The sequence below is a fragment of the Mustela putorius genome, unplaced genomic scaffold (assembly GCF_011764305.1).
Source record: "Mustela putorius furo isolate JIRA1106 unplaced genomic scaffold, ASM1176430v1.1 tig00003853_pilon_pilon_pilon, whole genome shotgun sequence".
Classification (NCBI taxonomy): domain Eukaryota; kingdom Metazoa; phylum Chordata; class Mammalia; order Carnivora; family Mustelidae; genus Mustela; species Mustela putorius.
In genome coordinates this window covers 26,498,281-26,520,102 of record NW_025422005.1, presented here as the reverse complement: position 1 = coordinate 26,520,102, position 21,822 = coordinate 26,498,281, and the positions used below count along the sequence as shown (strand labels likewise).

Below are 21,822 nucleotides of genomic sequence, written 5' to 3'. Positions count from 1 at the left end.
ATGAAGTGAGAGAAGAAGGTATAAGAGTTTGAAGACAGAAAGCATGAAATACACTATCTCTGGAAGTGGGGAAGTGGGAAAGTGAATTTACTAGTGAGATTCAGTAAGATTGCCAGAAAAGTCTAATGCCCTTTGAGGCTTGTGGTCAGGAATTTAAAGTGAAAGCCTCAGCTCTTTTAAAGAAAGTGAATTGTTAGGTCCACTCAGAATTGGGGTTTTACCAAGTGAGTACAATGGAGAAAGAGAAAAACAAGAACTGTATTTGTGAGCAATCATAACATCTAAGCCTGGCGACAGATGTTATGAATATAAGAATGTGAAAGTGAAAAAGTAATACATTTAATGATCTGAAGGTTTTGAGGAAGTCAAAAAAATCAGAGTTACTATTGTTCAGAAAGTTGAGATGCTTAAAAGGAGATCTTAGAGAGGGTATAGTTACTAGCAATAACAAACACCGGATTACTATGTGGAGGGTTAGGTGGATACTATAGGATGGAAGGGAAGATTGTTGGAGGTGAAGAATTAACAGAATATCCGGCAGTCATCCAAATAGATGTTGAATGATGAGCAGAAGTAGAGATGGAAAGGAAGACAAAGAGCCATGAGCTAGTATTAATAAAGGATCCTTCCTATGATCCATCAAAAGGTCCATGGATGACAGTAACTTGGAAGGGTATTAACGGACATGGCTGGGGTACTTCAAAGTTGGAGGGTTTTTTTTTGTTGTTGTTTTTAACCAATAGTTTTTGTTGTTGTTAGATTTTTATTTATTTACTTGACAGACAGGGATTACAAGCAGGCAGGGAGGCAGGCAGAGAGAGAGGAGAGAAGAGGAAGCAGGCTCCCCGCTGAGCAGAGAGCCCGATGCGGGTCTCGATCCCAGGAGCCTGGGATCATGACCAGAGCCGAAGGCAGAAGCTTTAACCCACTGAGCCACCCAGGTACCCCCAAACTTAGAGTTTGAAGTAAGAAGGATACTGTCCATTGTTTGATTCCATATAGATATTTTAACATTGTAATTTTAAAGTATCTTAATCTGTTCACAAAGTGTTGAGTGCTAGTGGATTATTTTATTTATTTGAGAGAGAGAGGGAGAGAAAGCACAAGCAAGGACAGAGGGAGAGAGTGAGGGAGAAGAACACTCCCCGCCTAGCAGGGAGCCCAACGCGGGGCTCCATCCTAGGACCCTTGGGATCATGACCCGAGTCGAAGGCAGATGCCCCAGTACTAGTGGAGTTAAAGAAAATGTTATATTCATTCTGTGATTTGTGTATGTAAATTACTAGTCTATACACACGCATATATGTACACAATTAAAACTTTTCTTTTTGAGCAAAGAGTGCACTAATTTAAGCCTATTCCAAAGTTTATATTGCTAAAACAAATCTGTACTCCAGTGAGGTTCCAAAATGAAATTAATAAGACTGTGTGTGAAATCGGTAAGATTTTATTTCTCTAATTTAATTGGCCCAGCACAAGGTAGAGTAGGTAGTAAGCACAAGTAATTTATGCTTTTGAACCAGAGAACATCTGTTCTTTTCGGGCAAGAATACCGGCAGGCAGCTCTTGGGGGGTAATCAAGAAAAGAAAAGGGTCCTCTAACATCTCTCCCCAGGAGCTGATAGGGCCCTGGCTATCAGGGAAAATTGCTCTGGCGAACCCATTCAAATTTCTCACAGCAAATCACAGTGGCCTACAGCCAACTCCTTTTCCGCTCATTGGCCAACTGGAAACTTCAGCCCCTCCCCCTACACCTCCCTCCTCTCATCCGGAAGCCAATCGGAAAGATAAGCGCTCCGTAACTTAGTGTCATCAAGTACCGTACTTGCAATTGGCTATTGGAGCTACCGATCGAGAAGTAGGCGGGGCCATACCAGCTGGTCTATATAAGACGAGGACAAAGGCGGCGCGCCGCCTGTGTCATCCGCCATCTTGTGCGAAGCAAGGTGGCCTCCACGTTCCCTGAGCGTCTTCTCCGCTTCTGCCTCGACCGCCCCTTGATCACAGACATGTCTCGGGACCGGTTCCGGAGCCGTGGCGGTGGCGGTGGCGGCTTCCACCGGCGCGGAGGAGGCGGCGGCCGCGGCGGCCTCCACGACTTCCGCTCCCCGCCACCCGGCATGGGCCTCAATCAGAACCGCGGACCCATGGGGCCCGGCCCGGGCCAGGGTGGTCCCAAGCCCCCGATCCCGCCACCGCCTCCGCATCAGCAACAGCAGCAGCCACCGCCGCAACAGCCGCCACCACAGCAGCCGCCGCCGCTTCAGCCGCCACCGCATCAGCCGCCGCATCAGCAGCCGCCGCCGCCACAGGACTCGTCCAAGCCCGTCGTTCCTCAGGGACCCGGCCCGGCTCCCGGAGTGGGCAGCGCTCCGCCGGCCTCGGGCTCGGCACCGCCTGCCACTCCTCCGACCTCCGGGGCCCCTACGGGGCCGGGCCCCACCCCGACCCCGCCGCCCGCTGTCACCTCGGCGCCCCCCGGGGCGCCCCCGCCCGCGCCGCCGAGCAGCGGGGTCCCCACCACCCCACCTCAGACCGGGGGCCCGCCGCCTCCACCCACAGGGGGCCCAGGCCCTGGGCCTAAGCAGGGCCCAGGACCCGGAGGCCCGAAGGGCGGCAAAATGCCAGGCGGGCCGAAGCCCGGCGGTGGCCCGGGCCTAAGCACTCCTGGCGGCCACCCCAAGCCGCCGCACCGAGGCGGCGGGGAGCCCCGCGGAGGTCGGCAGCACCACCCGCCCTACCACCAACAGCACCACCAGGGCCCCCCGCCTGGCGGGCCAGGCGGCCGCAGCGAGGAGAAGATCTCCGACTCAGAGGTGAGTGTCTCCCGGAGCTACGCGTCGGCTTCTCTAAGATGGCGGCGGCCCCCTCCTCTTTCCCTTCCCGGCCTCCATTTTGTCGGAGACCGGAAGGCGCGTGCGCGCGGGCGGTGGAGGGCGGGGCCGCTGCCGGAGTGTGGGGCGGAAGGCGTGGGTCCTCTTCCTGGCCCCAGGCTAGTCTCCCGGCTGGCTGAGGACCGAGGGTGGGTGGCCTGAGGAGGCAGCGCTGAGAAGCTGTGCTCGGCCCTGTTAAAACCAGAGGATCCTGGGGACGGAGTAGAGCGTGAAATGCAGGGTTGGCCAGGTTGGGGGAGACCTTAAAAGCGCAGGCACAAAGGTACCGGTGATAGCAGGATTTTCATCGCATCCTTTTTTTCACTTAATAGTCGGTGGCCATTTTAACTTAATGTGTTAATGCTACGATTTAGGTTTGCCAGGAATACTTAATATATACAGCTGATGTTGATTGTGTTGAGTCGAGTTTGGAGAGGGCTATAGGTCTATTTTCGAGTGTTTTGGATGGTTTGGGCTATTTGATGATAGTTAATACGTTGGAAATCCCTATGATACGGAATCTTGACTTTGACTGTAAATGGAACAGAAAAGCAACCCGATTGGTGGTATTACCCAGTCTGGGAAAGCGAACATTATTACTGGATTTTTCTACCTGTTAAGGTCATTCATTGGTTTCTGAAAATTTCCTTCCTTTTTCATTAGGGATTTAAAGCCAACTTGTCTCTCTTGAGGAGGCCTGGAGAGAAAACTTACACTCAGCGTTGTCGGTTGTTTGTTGGGAATCTACCTGCTGATATCACAGAGGATGAATTCAAAAGACTTTTCGCTAAATATGGAGAACCAGGAGAAGTTTTTATCAATAAAGGCAAAGGATTTGGGTTTATTAAACTTGTGAGTTTTTTTTCTTTTTTAATGTGGATTTAGAGGGGTTTTCAGGGGTTTTCCCTTGTTTTTTTGCTACTGCAAACTCTAGTGTTCAAGCCAACAGCAGTAAGTTGGTCTTTAAAATTTTCATCGTTATTTACAAAAAAGGTGCATTTGTATTATGAATAATTGTTGGTACTAAGAAAAGACAGGAGTGGGTGGGTAAGACCTTTACCTACCCTGGGTGGTGTCAGGGAGAGCTGCCTGCGGATCTTGAGCTAAGCTGGAGAAAGGGAAGGGAGTTAAGCTTTTGACCGTTCTGGAGTGGATGTTAACTGATGTTGAAGTTATGTTAACATGAGTATGTCTGATACTTTCAGGAATCTAGGGCATTGGCTGAAATTGCCAAAGCTGAACTTGATGATACACCCATGAGAGGTAGACAGCTTCGGGTTCGTTTTGCCACACACGCTGCCGCTCTCTCCGTTCGAAATCTTTCACCTTACGTTTCCAATGAACTGTTGGAAGAAGCCTTTAGCCAATTTGGTCCTATTGAAAGGGCTGTTGTAATTGTGGATGATCGTGGGAGATCTACAGGGAAAGGCATTGTTGAATTTGCTTCTAAACCAGCAGCAAGAAAAGCCTTTGAAAGATGCAGTGAAGGTGTTTTCTTACTGACAACGTAAGTTCATATGCTTACAATAATTTTTATTTATTAACTTGGATGAGGAAGTTGGGATAAAACTGAAAGCAGTTAAGATGGAACCATTTCTGTTACTAGAACTCCTCGTCCAGTCATTGTGGAACCACTTGAACAATTAGATGATGAAGATGGCCTTCCTGAAAAACTTGCACAGAAGAATCCAATGTATCAAAAGTAAGATTGATTTAATCTGAGCAATTTTTTTTTATCTGAGCAATTTTTAATTGCAGATGAGAACTTGTAGTAGTTTTTCAGTTTTGTTTAGAGAATGAGAGATTCTTTGAAATGCATGTGCTTGATAGAAATATAAGGGTCAGGAAGTTTAGAGGTTTTGAAGCAGAGATAGTCAAATGCTTAATGTTTGTTGCTTAATGTTTTATATGCAGTTTTGTTTGGCCTTTGAACAACTGCATGATGAATACCTGTCTTTTTAAGGATTAAAAAAACAGCTCTTGAGGGATGCCTGGGTGGCTCAGTAGATTAAGCTGCTGCCTTTCGCTCAGGTTATGATCCCCGTGTTCTGGGATCGAGTCCCGCGTGGGGCTCCCTGTCCAGCAGGGAGCCTGCTTCTCTCTCTGCCTCTGCCTGCTTGTGCTGTCTCTCTGACAAATAAATAAATAAAATCTTTTAAAAAAAAGTCCTTGAATAGGAATTTGGGTAGAGGAAATAAAATTAGGAAATGAGGAAGGTGGGATTTATTTCCCAGGATTTATTGTCCTGGGATCTGTTATTTATAACTTTGTGAAGATTTGTTTATTAGCACGGCCAGGTACATGTGGCGTGGTTGTGGGTGGGAGTAGAAGGAGAGAATCTTAAGTAGACTTCTGCTGAGGCAGGGCTCACTCTGATGGCCTGAGCCAAAATCAAGACTCAGAATGAGCCAAGCAGCTGGCCCTGGAACATGCCATTTTTAATGTAGGCTGTTTTACATGAACCAAGGAGGCTGTTCCCTTTTGGGATTTCTTACATGTGATAGGCCGGGGGGACGTCTGTTTTTAGGGCAATCAGGTAGTATCTCTTGCGTGTGTCACAAACTGGTTCATGTTTAAATACTGTCAGGGAGAGAGAAACGCCTCCTCGTTTTGCCCAACACGGCACATTTGAGTATGAATATTCTCAGCGTTGGAAATCCCTGGATGAAATGGAAAAACAGCAAAGGGAACAAGTTGAAAAAAACATGAAAGATGCAAAAGACAAATTGGAAAGTGAAATGGAAGATGCCTATCATGAGCATCAGGCAAATCTTCTGCGTCAAGGTAAAGACCCTTTTGTGTAAATATCACTGATGGGATCAGTTGGTTTTTGAAATTTTTTTATAGTCCCATTGATGTGAATTCAAAACAATTTTCTAATGTTCAGATCTGATGAGACGCCAGGAAGAATTAAGACGCATGGAAGAACTTCACAATCAAGAAATGCAGAAACGTAAAGAAATGCAACTAAGGTAAAATTTTGTTAGGCTAATAAGCCTTTGCTTCTGGATTAACATTCAGAGGGAAAGATGGGCCTAAATTTTGCAGGCGAGTCTGATGTAACAGGGAGGTTACATACTGGTCAGTGTTGGTTTAACACAAAGTTGGAGTAGAATGTAAGGTTTTGATTGATGACGTCTGTTTTCTTTGCCAGAATGCTTCTAAGTCTCTTCTACACTCCACGCTTTCATGTGTGTTTGCTGTAATCTAGACTTCGTAAATAAAGCTCTGAGGCACATTACTAGCTTTCTTTAAATTGGCTTTTAAAAGATGCATATGACACTTTAGTTTATATGCTTGGTGAATATTTCCAGGCAAGAAGAAGAACGACGTAGAAGGGAAGAAGAGATGATGATTCGTCAGCGTGAAATGGAAGAACAAATGAGACGCCAAAGAGAAGAAAGTTATAGCCGGATGGGCTACATGGATCCAGTAAGTAAAATTCTTTTGAAATGTAATTGGAGTTGTCTACAAAACTTGGAGGTACCTCAAATGAAACTTTGCTCAAATAAATGACATTTTTACTTGACGGCCGTTCTTTATACGAGTGTGTTATTATGATTAATACACTTTTAAGTTTTATTTTCTTGGCTGGGCCTAAAGATTTCACTGATTGGGAAGAAGCCTTACAGGTTTTCTGATAATTGAGTTCTCAACATTTGGTTTCAGAATACTGGTTTTACGTGTAGTCTTAACTGATTTTTAAGTTTTGGAAATTTTTTGGTATAGTACAGGTGTATGAAAGGGTTCATTTTTATTTCTTTTTCTTGCAGAGAGAAAGAGACATGAGAATGGGTGGTGGAGGAGCAATGAACATGGGAGGTAAGCAGGAAAATCAAATTAGCAGTACCATTAGAGAGCAGTGTCCTGGTTGAGTTGTAACCAGCATTTTTGTTTCCTAGATCCCTATGGTTCAGGAGGCCAGAAATTTCCACCTCTAGGTGGTGGAGGTGGCATAGGTTATGAAGCTAATCCTGGAGTCCCACCAGCAACCATGAGTGGTTCCATGATGGGAAGCGACATGGTAATGTATCCTGTATGACGTAGTACGAAGGAAATTCTCATTTTTCACAACTTACGTGTGTGTGTTTTGTTTTTTGTTTTTTGGTTTTTTTTTCTTTTTTAAGTAGGTAACTGGACCTCTTTTTAGTTCCCTTATCACGTAAATCATAATCTCGAGGAGTACTTTGGCAACATAGAAGAACTCAGTGTGTGGTAACCTAAACAGAAATGGTTGCCAACAAGAAGTCAATGCTGTCAGTAGTATGTTGGAGTTCTCTTTGGCAATAAATAGACATAGGTGCTTTCTATTATATTGCTTGTGTACTTTTGCACTCTAGCACATGGCAAATTGAAATTCTAAATGTTAGATGATGTACCTGATTATTCTACATCCAAGTGAGAGTAATCAAATGGCAAACTGTCATTCATTAAGCTGATATTTGCCATAAGTATGAATCAGACTTGTAGTTTATAGTTTTAGGCATGTTCTAGTGATGTGTAGGACTTTGATCTATATTTGGTGTGGTTTCTACCCATGAAAAGGGAGTTGTTCACTGTTTTGACTCGTCGTTTCCCACTTGTTGGGCCTGTCAATAGGTGCACCTTCTAAAATAAACTGACATCTCTATTTTGCTACAGGATAGCAAAAATCATTGACAGTTTTAAGCATACTAGTTGTGTGCATTTGATCTGAACCTTCTTGATGCTTTCATATTTTAACTGTACAGATAGCCTGTCAGGATGCTTTAGAACCACCAAGTGAGTTGGTCTGAGTGGCTGTGTTAGGGCTTTACAGATTGTAGGAAAATTGAATATTGGATTTAGAGGTGGGTTTAGAGAAGAATGCATTTTCACAACTGAACTGAATCTGATTGGTTCACCTGCAAACTTTTGGCAAAGGAGGGAAGCTTTAGCACGAAGCTTATTAGATTCATTTTACATATAGGAGTATAAGGATTTAGTATGGGGCCTAGTCTATTTAAAATCTCCATAAGGTTTTTTGAGAATTAGAATCATAAATACCTGGTTGGGTTAAAATATAGTGTTACTAGCTTTCTTTAAATTAAGTTTTAAAAAAATACTGTGGGTAACATTTTGGTTTATATGCTTTTCTGAAAGGTAGATTGTAGGTCTGTATCAGATTTGTAAAACTAATTTGACGTGATGTTCCCACAATTAAGGTTCTTTGTATGTCCCTTGTAACAGATAGGGAAAACCCTAATCGTGAAACCCAAAAATTTTCTTAGAGCTTTTGAGATACACAGCATAATGGGATTTTGAGAAATAGTTTAGAGGGTTGAGGTTTAGTTTTTTAAGTAGTTCTATAGTGTTCAGTAGGAAACCTATTGGAAATATGTATAGGAACAGTTAAACCCTGATGCTCCCCCCCTGCATTTTTGGAGTGATGCTCGCAGTAATTTATTCTGAATGGAATTTGAAAGATAGTTGAGGCTTCTGTGCTTTGCATATCTATAGGGTTTTTCTATTTGGGGAATATAGATTTCTCAGATTAGAAGTACTTAAAACCAGGTGGAATCATGAAATCCTGCTTTATTGCAGTTACTTGAGCTTGGTGTTTAGTTGTTTGGGAGAAAGCCAAAACGTGGAATCATAGCTAACCAGTGGACTTTCAAAGACCTGAAGAAAAAGCTGGGCCGGTGTGGGGGTGGGCTGTATATTCAGTCAATTTGCAGCAACACAGACTACTGGGAACATATAATTGTCTCTGGTTATGTAGTGATGGTTCTGAAGGTGGTATACCTGTGAGAATATGGCAATACTTTTTAATGAAGTTACTGTGCCGGTTAAGTGACTAAATCTGTTAGTCTTTTATGCTTTTTCTTTTTGTAGTCTGGTAGCATTTTATTAAAACTTTGAACCTTTTAAGATTTCTGCAAGTTAGCAGATGTGTCTTAAGATCTTGAAAAGCACAAGGTTTCTTACGCAGCTCATGCCACTAACTGGTGAGTAGGTCTTTGTCACTTCATTGAGTGCATTGAATCTGTCTGGTTGGGCTTGTTAGGCTTACTTGGAAAATAAATTTCCTGTTCAGACCTTGAAAGTGAGAAGTTTGCAAGCTTTTCCAGTGGGTTAATCTGATGTGAAATTTCTTAAAACTCATTTTGGAATGGGTTTTCACATCTGCACTAATGCTTAAATTTTTTAGCACTACAGGGAAGACCTATTCTTTGAAACAGGTGTATGAGAATGGCTCAAGTGGGAACATACCACAAGGCATGTATTATCGTAAACTAATTTTCAAATTACCCTTTTTTCCTTTCTATGTTCCCGGTACCTGTGGATCGACTCATTGGTGATTGTATCGACGAACGTTGACTACGGAACCTTCTAAAATATTTACTTAACACACATGGACATCAACTACATATAATGAACTGTTAATTTACTGTTCCAATAGCGTACTGAGCGCTTTGGGCAGGGAGGTGCGGGACCTGTGGGTGGACAGGGTCCTAGAGGAATGGGGCCTGGAACTCCAGCAGGATATGGTAGAGGGAGAGAAGAGTATGAAGGCCCAAACAAAAAGCCCCGATTTTAGATGTGATACCTAGGTTTTCATTCCAGTTTGTTTTTGTCTTTTCTTGTTTAGATACCAATCTTTTAAATTCTTGCATTTTAGTAAGAAAGCTACCTTTTTATGGATGTTAGCAGTTTATTGACCTAATATTTGTAAATGGTCTGTTTGGGCAGGTAAAATTATGTAATGCAGTGTTTCAAACGGGAATTTTTTTTTCTTTTTATTTACTTTTTTTTTTAACTGTATAATGTCCCTCAAGTTATGGCAGTGTACCTTGTGCCACTGAATTTCCAAAGTGTACCAATTTTTTTTTACTGTGCTTCAAATAAATAGAAAAAATAGTTATAATATCGATCTTCAACTTTGCCATTCATGCTTCTATGCACATTAGGCTAGGTATTCCACTTTGAAAGCATGAGCGTGTCTAGGCCTTCAAATGGCACCTGCCGTTTCTGGGAAATGTATCTGTAGGCTAAGTATTGCTTTCTACAAACAAGTACCCCCTTGTTTTAAAAAGAAGAAATGCATATTGAAGTAGTTTCATGATTTGATTTGTTTGGCATTATAGGAAGCAAGCTGGTGCTAAGTATTTTTAAATGGTTATGTAAGCAAGCTGAACTGTAAATCTTCCTTCGGGAATGTGTATTAAGATGATGGAATGGGTGAAAGACTATTGGTAGGGAGAGAAAGTGGGTATGACTAAATGGATCTTTATGGCCCTATGATCTATCCTTTCCTTGAAAGTTTCTGAAGAAAAAGTGGAAAGATCATTCTGTTGCATTTCTCCATTCTTGTTTTTAAAAGAACAAGTCCCAAGCCCTACATATGGCTTGTATTGAACTTTCACATTTGAATTAAAGATTGTTAAACATGAAGCCTTTTCATGTATTCAAGTGATTTATGAAGATGGGGTTTAGTCTGAAAAATGCAACTGGAAAGTAAGAAGCGTAGTAACCATAAAGTAGCTTTAGCTATGTATGCATTTGTACTCTGTAACTTTTTACATCTCCTTGTGCTACTGCTGGTGGGCAAAATCTGTAGGACTGTAACAATCTACTTGTTCTCTTGTCTAAGAACTAGTGGTGACTGTTAATGACAAATAGGGTTGCAGATAATAATTCTTACTGTAAAATATTTGTTAACATGTTTTTCCATAGTTTACTTTCGATGTAGCACTAATTCTGGAGAGAGTTGCTTATGCTACACAGTACAAATAGCCCTTCTTCCCACCATAAAGTTTTGGAGTGTTTCGATGGTGTTGTCAGTTGATTGTCAACTTCATTGAATCTCCTTCCATTAGGAAAGACATTTTGACTTTTATTAAAGTAGATCGTTACTGTTGTCTGTTAGTACAACGGGAACCTGTTTTCCCAGTGCATATATGTTAGCAGAGGAAGAGTTTCCTAAAAGTAGGTAAAGTAACGAACGGTTTGGCTTGTTCTTAGTTACGTTTCCATTCAAATTTGTACATTACAGAGCTCTCACTATGGAATGTGTCTTCCTCTTTTTCACCTCTGTTCTTGGTGCTAATTGGCAAAAGTAAAATTCTAAATCAAATCTTGGTTAAAATGCTGAAGTTTAGTATTGTGCCTGAGTACAAAGGGAAACCTATTGTTGAAACAGTTGAGCACTTTGTGCATAGGAGACTGGATAATACTAAAAGTAAAACACTAGGGGAATATAATTATAGGCGTGTCACCCAGTTCTGCTTGTGTGACTGACAGGTACATGGTGTGCTAATTAAGGAAGAGAGTCTCCTTAGAAAATCATCATTTCTTCACCAAGACATTTGGAAATGGGTAGTAGTTCTACCACTATTCTATCAATAAGGAAGTTTTGTCCTAAGTCATCAATTGGTGATATGTATGAGGTTATCTGTATGGAAACAAGGGTGTGGATTTGAAAGGAATCCATTACAATCTGATTGAATTGTATGGTAGGGACTCCACTAATGATAACATAAGGGGTGTTCATGGGACACCCATAGAGGGTGAACTTGAATGTGTGTGGGCGGGGGCTGGTGGGGAAGTGGGAAAATCTGCCTATAAAATTAATGTTTCAGTTTATTTTTCAGATTACATGCCTTTCTTTATAAGGGATGCTGGCACAGACCCCTAAAATAAGCTTTTGTAGTACTGTACCTTTGAAGAGTGGTGAAGGATGCTTAATGGATAATCTCCTGAAAGTTTGTGGCTTTGATAGCCTTACTGTGGGCTGTAGAATTGCTAAACGTTGTTTAGCAAATAATGTTGCTTAGTTCCAACTAAGTTTTGCCTTTAATCACTGAAACAGCAGTGTACCAAGGGTTGTAAGCTACTCAAATAGACTTTCAATAAGTCTTGGAATGCATATGATAGTTTTTAGACTAATGTGAATTGAAATCATCTTAAAAAGGAATTTCCTAAAAGCTGATAATGAAATGTGGGGTGGGAAAGGGAGTGTAGTACCTTTGAAGTATTTTAGTCATTTTTCTCATTTAAAGTAATCACCTGCCCCCATTTCCTCTCCTCTACTTTCTCTCATAATTTTGTGTTAAGAGGAACACTGATCGTTTTAAGCTAATTACTCCTAATCTTAAGAAATTGCATTCTCTAAGAGACCCCAGTGTATTTAGTAGGTACCTTCTAAGATTAACCCAATGGCTCACATTCAGTGAAACCCTAATCCTCTTGACTTAGAACACTAATTAAACTCCTAAGTAGAAGTACTATAAACCCCACCACTCTTTATAGATGTATTATACCACTAATATAAACAGATAATAATTTGGGAAATTGTAACGGTACGCCTGTGCAATTTTTTATAAGTGGCATATTATGGCAGACAAAAATTTAGATACTTGGCTTTTCTTGGGCGCCACTCTGTTGTGGCGGAATGTTTTCTGGTGTTCTTGGACTGCAATTATGCACTATTAAAGTAGTGGCCTGCTACATAACTGCGTTTAGCCAGCATTTCTGCAGTGCGTAACTGTGAGGAACGTAGTACCGCAAATGGCAATGGACATTAGGACCCGGATGTAGTATTCCTGCTTGCTCCAAGATTCTCATTGCCGACTGCATACAGGTAGGTAACAAGCAATATAATCTAACTTGGTGACTTGCTATGTACTTTTATTCCGTGGGCATTCTGACATCACACTTCTGACAATGAAATTGCAGTGCAGCACCTAACACTTGTATGGTAAAGCTAGTTTCTATCAAAACTGCGTGGGTTTGGGCTTAGAGCTGTAATTTGTCAGGCAGAATTCAGTGCTGTTGCAGTTCTCAGATAAAAAGTGCAAACTTGATTCTTTGGTATGTCTGATTCAGTTGCGTGGTTTCCTTTAGTTGCATTGTAACTGAAGAGAACCTGGAGCATATCAGTGGTGTGGGGGAGAGGGAATCAAACCATACTTGGGAAGTAGAGTGCTTTTAAGCATATTGACACGACTGTATAGCCTGTGATACTGAGTCTCTGTTGTAGCAAACTGACCTCATAGGTCAGCAATATCAATTTCAGAATGCAATCTCGGTAATTTCTGTAGGTTGAGTGAATTAAGACAAAGTACAGTTTTTTTTTGTAATGTGATTTAAATTTTATTTTTTTTTATGGGCTTCATGGGAATGAATACCTTTGTTACTAATGTGGGCTTAGGTGGGAATCTAATGTGTATAGTTCAAGTTATGTGACTTATCTAAAAATGTCTCTGCTCTAAACCTGGGGGAAAGTGGTGTGGCATGTTGATTTGCCTGCAGTTGAATACATGTTGGGAATCATTTCCCAATCCTAAGCCTTCGTCGTATTCTGTAGGATAACTGCACATGTTCAGAGTAGCTTTTCAAATTTGGTTCCCTTATTAGCTTTAGGGATGTGATGTTATATAATCCAAAATGTTCACCCAAGAAAAAGAAAAGTCTTCAAAAGCACCTTCTTTTGTTGCTTAGGACTTAAGCTTTGTAAGCTTTGCATCAACTGTTGTTCCAGACCTCAATTCAACTTAACTTTGGTCTCTGAGCTGGTTTTTAGATAGCATGCATGAGAAACCGCTATCATGTATAATGCTTTCTGCTCTGTAACTGGAAAGTTCGGTTTACTTTGCATAAATGCCGGTGAAAACTCTTCATGACTGAGAATTTTCTTCCACTCTATCAAGAAAAATGGCTTGTTCTTTGGCAAGCAATTCACAAGGTGGGGACAAATTGGTACTTAATATGTAGTCTGTTCAAGCAAATAACTTGACTCTCCTGTTAAAAAAGCAAATGGTGACTAGTTTAGTTCTATATTGATAGTACAATGCAGTGCAAACATAATGCTCAGTATTAGTGACGAGAGTGTCACTAAATTGACATACAACCCTGATGGGGTTTTCCTGTGGCATAATTCATTAAATCGGTGGCCAACACTTGCTGCCGTAATTTAGTGATTCGAGTGCTTAGAAATAAAAGCTCAGGTTTATTTCCTAATAGCCAGTAACAATTTTGAGAGAACGTACTTGTTATAATCTATGGACTTGAGGAACATTACTGGGGAGGGCGGTTAATTTTGCTTCATTTCTGCTTATTTCAAGATGAATAGGTTTTTGCACTTTGAAATGAGAAACCTGTGACTTAAGTCGATTCTTACTAGTTTCGATTTGTATGTAGCTATAATTTGTGAATCTTAGTGTAGAGGGTCTCACTCACTCAAAAAGCTGGGAATAAATGGGTTGCAGTAACAACACTATACCGAGGTGCTTGCATTGTATTTCATAGTCTTTTCTTGTTACAAACCCAAATTATTCTTTTTAATGAGAATGGTCTAAAGTTCAGAGGTGTGATGCCAGAATGCATTTTCGTACTGTTAGGCCCTTGGAACAGATACCGGTGCTTTCTGAAAGATGAAAGAAATGGAATGGGTGCTCTTCACACAGGTTGCAAAACCTACAAAGAATGCATAATAGTCTCATTTTTTTCCCCTAGAGAAGAGATGCGTGTGACTAGTTTGGACTTTTAACCTAAATGGGGGTTGCATGTCTCCTATTGTTAATCATTGTCAGCTGCAGTGACATGATCCACAGTCCTGCATTTACTGCCTTTCCCTTAATGATTTTGGACAGGTTTGAGAGAGCCAGGATGTTTGTTCTGGGCCTTTATTTGGTTTTGGCTTTAGCTGATAATGTTTCAGTGTTCTGTCAGCTAGTGCAGTTCTCAAATGGCTGCCTATTAGGGAAAGAATTCTGAGGATTTGACTGTTCCTAATCATCTGTCATTGCTGCTAGATAATGATTGGCAATTTTTAAGACTCAACTGTGGAAATCTCACAGTTGGTAAACCATCAACCATAAAAATGTTGCTTTTGAACACCAGTGCTGAAAAGATTTTATTTGGAGGGTGAGAAGGGGGCTGGATGCAGGATAGGATAATCTGGAGAATGGGGGAGAATGCAAACGATATAGTATCCCTTATGGATGGTACATGTGCAACAGGGAGCTTTTTTTTTTAATCCCCTTGGCAGTAACTGATAATCAGGGAGGAAGAAAAACCTGGAACTTGAATTAAGGCTGATCTTTCTGGTTTTTGTGCACCGTGGCCCTGCCAGGCATATATAGTGAAGGTGAATGTTTTCTCCCTCAGAAAAACTCAGGTTCCTTGCTGTCCCAAATAAGGCCTAGCTTCCCTGCCCTAACTGAAAACTCAGTGAGGACTTGGAGGGAAAGAACGAGGCAAATACAGAGGATTGCAGGATAACAACTGCATTGTTGTGTACTGTGGATGGGGGAGGGCACTCTTGGAGGACTCCTGCTGCAGGTGGTCAGTCCACCTGAGACCGGAAGACATACTTGAATGGGGAGCAGGGTACGTGCTTTCATATGAAAAGAGAGCTGATGTTAAAACTCATTTGGTAAGGTAAACGTTGTCACATACCTTCACATAAGGGATAGTATATTTTGGGTTGCAGTCAAACTTGATTGTGCTCAGACTGGTGAAAATAGCAGATAGGCTTTTGTATTTTAAATAAGATACAGTTTTTATTCTTTGAATTGAGCTGTCTACTTTATTACTTTACATAAAAATAATTTTAGATTTTTTCCCCCCATCAAGTTTCTTCCTGTTTTCTTTTTTTGGTTTTTTTTTTCCTTTTTTCTTTTCTTTTTTTTTTTTTCTTGGTTTTTTTTTTTTTTTTTTTTTTTTAATGCTGTAACTTGCCCCTAATCTTTGTCTCTGGAATTTTACTCTCTAAATTTTAAAGTTAACTAGCATTTTCAAACCTTTATACCCTTGTCTTTTATATTAACTTTCTCTTATTATTCTTTAGGTAAGAATGATTGAGGTTGGCTGATACTGGAGTACTCACTCACTTCAAGTAAGTTTCCTTAGAAGTCCTAACCTGTAAAAGACTTTTGAGTGTGATATGTTAACAAAGGTTAAACAATGTGATTTAGCTATGTGGGGTGAGACGTGTTTGGGGTTTTGTTTTTGGTTTTTAAGATCTTATTTATTTGACACGCAGCAAGAGAGGAAACACAAGTGGGGTTGGGGGTGGTGGGAGCTCCCTACTCCCTGCTGAGTAGGGATCCCAGTGTGGGGCTTGATCCCAGGACCCTGGGATCATGACCTGAGCAAAGGCAGCCGCTTAATGGCTGAGCTACCCAGGCACCCCAAATGTGTTTGATTTTTTAAGATGTTTACTTCTGAGATAATACCCATGTGTTTTTGTTTTTGTTTTTTTAAGATTTTATTTATTTCTTAGACAGATCACAAGTAGGCAGAGAGAGAGGAAGGGAAGCAGGCTCCCTGCAGAGCGGAGAGCCGGATGTGGGGATCGATCCCAGGACCCTGGGATCATGACCTGAGCCGAAGACAGAGGCTTTAACCCACTAAGCCACCCAGGCGTCCCTGTGTTTTGGTTTTTGAAAACAACATGCAGGGGGCATCTGGGTGGCTCAGTCAAGTATCTGCCCACGGTTCAGGTCATGATCCTGGGGTCCTGAGTTCAAGACCTGCATCAGGCTCTCTCTGCCTGCTTCTCCCTCTCTCTCTGCCTCGCCCTGCTTATGTTCTCTTATGCACTTACGCTGTCTCTCAAGTAAATTTTTTAAAAAATTGGGTGTGTGAGCTTGAGAAAGTGGGGACTATTTTATTTATAAAAGTGTCAAGACGGTAGACAAGTTGACAGAAGGTACATGGGTGAAGCTGTGTTGTATACCTAAACCTAATAGACTGTTGTGTGTTTTATGTTTCAGTTTTAAGAAAAGGTACAGGATTGGGGCACCTGGGTGGTTTGGTTGGTTAAATGTCTGCCTTTGGCTTGGGTCATGATTTCAGGTCCTGGGATTGAGCCCCACATTAGGCTCCTTCCTCAGTGGGGAGCCTGCTTCTCTCTCTCCTGCCTGCTGCTCCCCCTGCTTGTGCATTCTCTGTGTCAGATAAATAAATAAATCCAAAAATAATAGAGATAAAAGATTGTGTAAAGGGAAACCAGCTTGAATTAGTGGGAAAATGCCATATTTTTAGAACTCTAAATTCCACTCTTGACCCATTCAGAATCTCCCTTAAGATTCTCTTTTATTGGGGTGTTTGGGTGGCTCAGTGGGTTAAAGCCTCTGCCTTCGGCTCAGGTCATGATCCCAGAGTCCTGGGATCGACCCCACTTCGGGCTCTCTGCTCAGCGGGGAGCCTGCTCCACCCCCAACCTCCACCTCCACCGCCACCCCACCCCAGTCTCTGCCTGCCTCTCTGCCTACTTGTGATCTCTGTCTGTCAAAAGAAAGAAATTCTCTTTTACTTAGAGAATAGTCCAGTCTTGGATAGGAGGAAAATACTGAGTGTGTGTGAGGAAATTTAGAAGACTAACTGTAGTGCAGACCAGGTCTTTTCTAAGCAATAACAAAGCAAAACAAAAGAAAAAAACCACTGATTGGGTGGGCCCAAAAATGTGCCTCTTGGTGATCTTGAGAAAAAGATGTACACACTATAGTTAATGAAAATGTAGTATGCTATACATGTTATTTTAATAAGATGATATTTTTAATGATAGGTGGATAAGCTATTAGTCTCAAGACGACATCACACAATGTGAACCAAGAAGGAAAGCCACAGCCTGTAAGACTGAGGAACTATCTAGGTAAGTTGAATGTTTCTTATTTTGTAAACTCCCTTCAGAAGAACTCTTGGGTGTTACAGACATAATTACTTGTGTGTGAATATTTAATTTTAATTTACTCTGTGTTATAACTGTAGGGAGTAATGTTGTTTTTATACTACTAAAAATATTTACAGTCCTTTTAATAGCCCTCTTGAGGCTGTAGGCATTGTTGTTGGTTTGCCTCAAACCTCAGAAAAACAGGGACTGTAGGGACGCCTGGGTGGCTCAGTCGTTAGCGGCTGCCTCTGCCTCGGGTCATGATTCTAGGGTCCTGGGATTAAGCCCCATATTGAGCCCCATCTTGGGCTCCTGCTCAGTGGGAAGCTTGTTTCTCCGTCTCCCACTCCCCCTGCTTCATTTCCCTCTTCTGCTGTGTTTCTGTCAAGTAAATAAAATCTTTTAAAGGGGGGGTGCGCCTGGGTGGCTTAGTCGTGAAGCATCTGCCTTCAGCTCAGGTCAAGATCTCAGGGTCCTGGGATCAAGCCCCATGTCGGGCTCCCTGCTCAGTGGGAGGCCTACTTCTCTTTCTCCCACTACTACTTGTGTTCCTACTCTCTCTGTCCCTGTCAAATAAATAAAATCTCTCTAAAAAAAAGAAAAGGGACTTTAGTTTTCTGTAGGAGTTTGTTTGCCTCCATATACATAGAACTGTGCAAAAGAGAAGGTTTGGAAAATTGGAAATTGTCTATTTTTTAATCAAATACTTATAAGATGGGGTCATCTAGAGTTGATGATGTCCTAGAAGGGTTGGCAGTTTTAAAGGGCAACTCAGTTCTGTTGTAGCTGGGAAAGCAGTCATAGACTGTATGTAAACAAAGGGACAGGGCTGCGTGCCAAGAGTTTATAAAAAAAAATAGTAGGTAGACAGTAGCCTGTTGTCTCATCATCTAATACAAATGGATATAGTTAGATTATAGCTCAGTTAAAGGGCTGTCATAATCATTTAAGAGTAAGGTAGAAATAGTGTTAAGTTAATTGACTGGATTTTAAACCTAGGGGAGGTGGCAGGTAGTGGAGTGTCTTAAGAGATCTCCCTTCTCAATGGTTGCAACTAAAGTTCTAATAAATGGAATTAAAGGTGAATCAACTAGCTGGTGACAAAGGCTGGTGGTAAAATAATCTGCATCTTAAATCCTTAACTATATAGTACTTAATGATCTGTAAGTACTGTTAATACTTAAGATTAACAATACTTAATGATCATTAAATACTGTTAATACCCCATTTCTTGATTAGTATTACTTTGATATTAAAAGGTTTACTTGGTTAGTGCTAAACGGTGAGTGTTTGACAACTCTGATTCTTAACATCTTTTGGAGTAATTGTTTCTTTTAATTGGCAGGATCAGGTGAACTCTGTCCAGAAAACCAATGAAGAACAGGGCAAAGAGGAATGAGCAGCCTAATTGTTAATAAAGATATTTTTAAATCAGATTGTGCTTTTATTTGTTTTGGATTTTGTGTTTAAGTAGGACTTTTTGTTTGTAATATTTTCTTTATATGTCATCACCTTGTTTTTAGGTGACATGGGCATGGAACATAGTGATTCAGGACTTGGGCTTTCTGGCCGAGCTGCTTCAACATTAATTACTGATCAGCCTGATGGCCCTTCCTTGCTCTTGTCCTAACTTAACTGATTAAGCCATCAATATTTTATAATTGCCTTGAATCTTTATAGGTTTTATTCCTAAAATCCGCATGTAATAAAATACAGCAATTATAACTACATGCCCCTCCTTGATTGGGCTTCAGTCATAATACCATTTTGTATCCTGCTTTTGTATTTCCCCAAAGAATTGTCAGAGGACGGTTAAAGAGTATTGACATTACTTCACAAAGAAGCACAGACTGAATTAGTATTCCATCTTGCCAAATAATCATGTTTGGGTTACCCTGAGTAGCAATTTCTTGAAGTTAAAATGAATTGGAATTTCATAAGCAGTGTGAAATAGGAGTAGATTCTTTGAATAGAAGCGGAAGGGAAGGATTGTTGGAATCGACTGTGAAATCAGCTCAATAAAGAAATTTGGAAGTAAAATCTGCTTTTCTCCCTTCACTCTAGTTATTTCGTTGAAACTTGACAAGTTTAGTCAAAGGGTGGTTTGGCACCAGCTTAATCATTTATTCAGGAAAAGGTATGAAGCACATGTTTAAAAGGTAATTCTGTTGATTTGTCTCTGTGGGCCACGTTACCTAGAGTGCAAAATTTGTTAGCTTGCTGTAATTAAATAGAGGAAACTCAGAATTTAGAACATCTTGCTCAGTGTTACTTGAAAAAGCACAAAGGAAGAGAGTTGAAAGCCAAAGCAGTCACTGTTCCCATGGGATTTGTTTTGAAAATCTGTGCAAGAGGAAGCCTAGCAAGGAAAAACTACCAAGAGGTTGAGCATGAAAAAGACTGGGAAGAAATTAAAGGTTCAATTGGGGAAAAAAATCCCATGTTCATGGATTTAAAGACTTAGCAGTTGGAGCTCCGTGGTGGCTCAGTTGGTTAAGAGTCTGCCTTCAGCTCAGGTCATAATCTCTGTGATGTGAGATACCAGGGTAGTCAAACTTAGGTGGCAGCTGCCTTCCCTCAGAGTAAGCATCCCAAGAAACCCTGATGGAAGCTGCATGACGTGACCTCTCTGACCTAGGTTTGTCACTTCTACACTTGGTAGAAACAGTCACAGTCCCAATGAGATTAATGGGGAGGGGAAATCCCCCCCCCCCCATCCCTCAATGGAAGGAGTGTGAGAATTTGCAGGTACAGTTTTGGGTTTTTGTTTTCTTAAGTATTTTCTTTTAAACATTTTATTTGATCTCAAGTAGGCAGAGAGCCTGATGTGGGCAAAGTGCAGATGTTTTGAGACCGCTAGCGTCTTGATATTCATAGACTATTCATTTTTTTTCATTTATCAGCAATACACTTGATTTAGCCAAAAGGACATTTATCTGCAAGACATTTTGTCTCTTTTGTGCCAGATACATACTTAAAATGGAGATAACAGAGATGAAAGGATGTTCTAGTGGGGAGGTCTACGTAGGTGTAAAGGGGGAGAAACAAAATATATGTACCACTTAATGTGTCAGAGCCTTTATGTAGGTTACGTAAGTTTAATCTATTGTCACAACCATTCTCTAGTCCTAGGCATACCGCTGAAGCATGGAAATGGAATGATCTATGTAACTAGGCAGTTGGGGGGTATTTTTTTACTTTTCTCAGCTCTATGCCCAGCACAGGGCTTTAACTCATGACCCCAAGATTAGGGTCTCCTGCTCAACTGACAACCAGCCAGATCCTCTGAGGGTATTGTTTTAGATGGGAGACTTAACAAGCAGTGCACTCAGCAATAACATGTAAGGGGTAAAAAGGAAACAAGCTTAGATGGGAAAGTTGAAGTTGACATAGAACAGGTCTCAGCCAATCCATGAAATGGCCCTTCAGAGTTGTCCCAAAGTGATTGTAAGGGGCTGAGCCTTTTTGTCCCGCTGGATATTGACTCTAGTGGAATGTGGGGAAGGGTGGGCATAAACTCAGAAGAGACCCCTCAACTGAGGACTGTTCCCAGAAAGGGATAGAGTTAGGAGCCTGTAGGAAAGTTGGGGGAGCAAGGGACTCAATTCTGAAAGGGGTGTTTCATGGTATACCAGAATCCAAACCCTGTATGTTCACAGGAAACTCAGGGAAGACTAGTGCGCTTGCAATATGTATTTGGGGCTCATCAGCCTATAGGTAACAGTTGAAGTCATGCACCCAAGTAAGATTGTCCAGGGAGCATATACAAGATGAAGAATCTGAGGATTCACCGCTGAGAACACTAGGACTCTGGAACTAAGAGTTTATGAAAGGGGTACCTAGGTGGCTCAGTTCTTAAGTGTCTGCCTTCAGCTCGGGTCATGTTCCTAGGGTCTTGGGATCGAGCCTGGCATCGGGCTCCCTGCTCAGCTGGGAAGCCTGCTTCTCTTCTCTCCCACTCACCTGTGTGTGTTCCCTCTCACTGTGTCTCTCTGTTAGATGATAGTTATGAAAGAGGACTGCCTGGGTGGCTCAGGTTATGATCCCAGAGTCCTCAAATAAAATCTTTAAAAAAAAAAAAAAATCTCATGAAAGAGACTAAGGATAGGCAAGAAGTTACTCTGTAAAACAAAAGTTTGGAGTTTTGGAGGCAGAGGAAAGAGTCTAGAGTGCAAGTAGCTGGATCACCGTTGGCAGGAGGATTTTCTATTTCTCTGAAACCAGGGGGACGAGTAGGGAAGGCATCTGGTGTTACCCTGCTGTTTGCTGTGCTGTGAGTAAAAAGAACCTGTCTTGGGGTGTCTGCCTGGC

General features: G+C 41.5%; 1 protein-coding gene across 3 annotated transcripts; it reads left to right on the top strand.

Moving 5' to 3' along the window:
• The first annotated feature begins 1,890 nt into the window (after positions 1–1,890).
• On the top strand, positions 1,891–18,945 carry SFPQ (splicing factor proline and glutamine rich). Of its 3 annotated transcripts, XM_045064174.1 has the most exons (13): positions 1,892–2,816; positions 3,537–3,725; positions 4,079–4,380; positions 4,480–4,575; positions 5,461–5,657; positions 5,761–5,845; positions 6,188–6,305; positions 6,647–6,695; positions 6,776–6,897; positions 9,295–12,474; positions 15,685–15,732; positions 17,407–17,493; positions 18,857–18,945. In XM_045064174.1, the coding sequence occupies exons 1-10, from the start codon at positions 2,010–2,012 to the stop codon at positions 9,430–9,432; spliced, it is 2,103 nt and encodes a 700-aa protein (XP_044920109.1). In that variant the 5' UTR covers positions 1,892–2,009; the 3' UTR covers positions 9,433–12,474; positions 15,685–15,732; positions 17,407–17,493; positions 18,857–18,945. The 3 variants fall into 3 exon arrangements, with proteins under 3 accessions (XP_044920110.1, XP_044920109.1, XP_044920108.1); XM_045064175.1 differs by lacking the exon at positions 9,295–12,474 and having other exon boundaries at positions 1,891–2,816; XM_045064173.1 differs by having other exon boundaries at positions 9,295–15,732.
• Positions 18,946–21,822: the final 2,877 nt, after the last annotated feature.

Bases quoted from the DNA above. Each gene is read 5' to 3' on its own strand.
- SFPQ (XM_045064174.1), top strand. From the start codon at position 2,010: ATGTCTCGGGACCGGTTCCGGAGCCGTGGCGGTGGCGGTGGCGGCTTC. The intron at 5,658-5,760 runs GTAAAGACCCTT...TCTAATGTTCAG, and splicing joins GGCAAATCTTCTGCGTCAAG to ATCTGATGAGACGCCAGGAA. The intron at 6,696-6,775 runs GTAAGCAGGAAA...TTTGTTTCCTAG, and splicing joins AGGAGCAATGAACATGGGAG to ATCCCTATGGTTCAGGAGGC.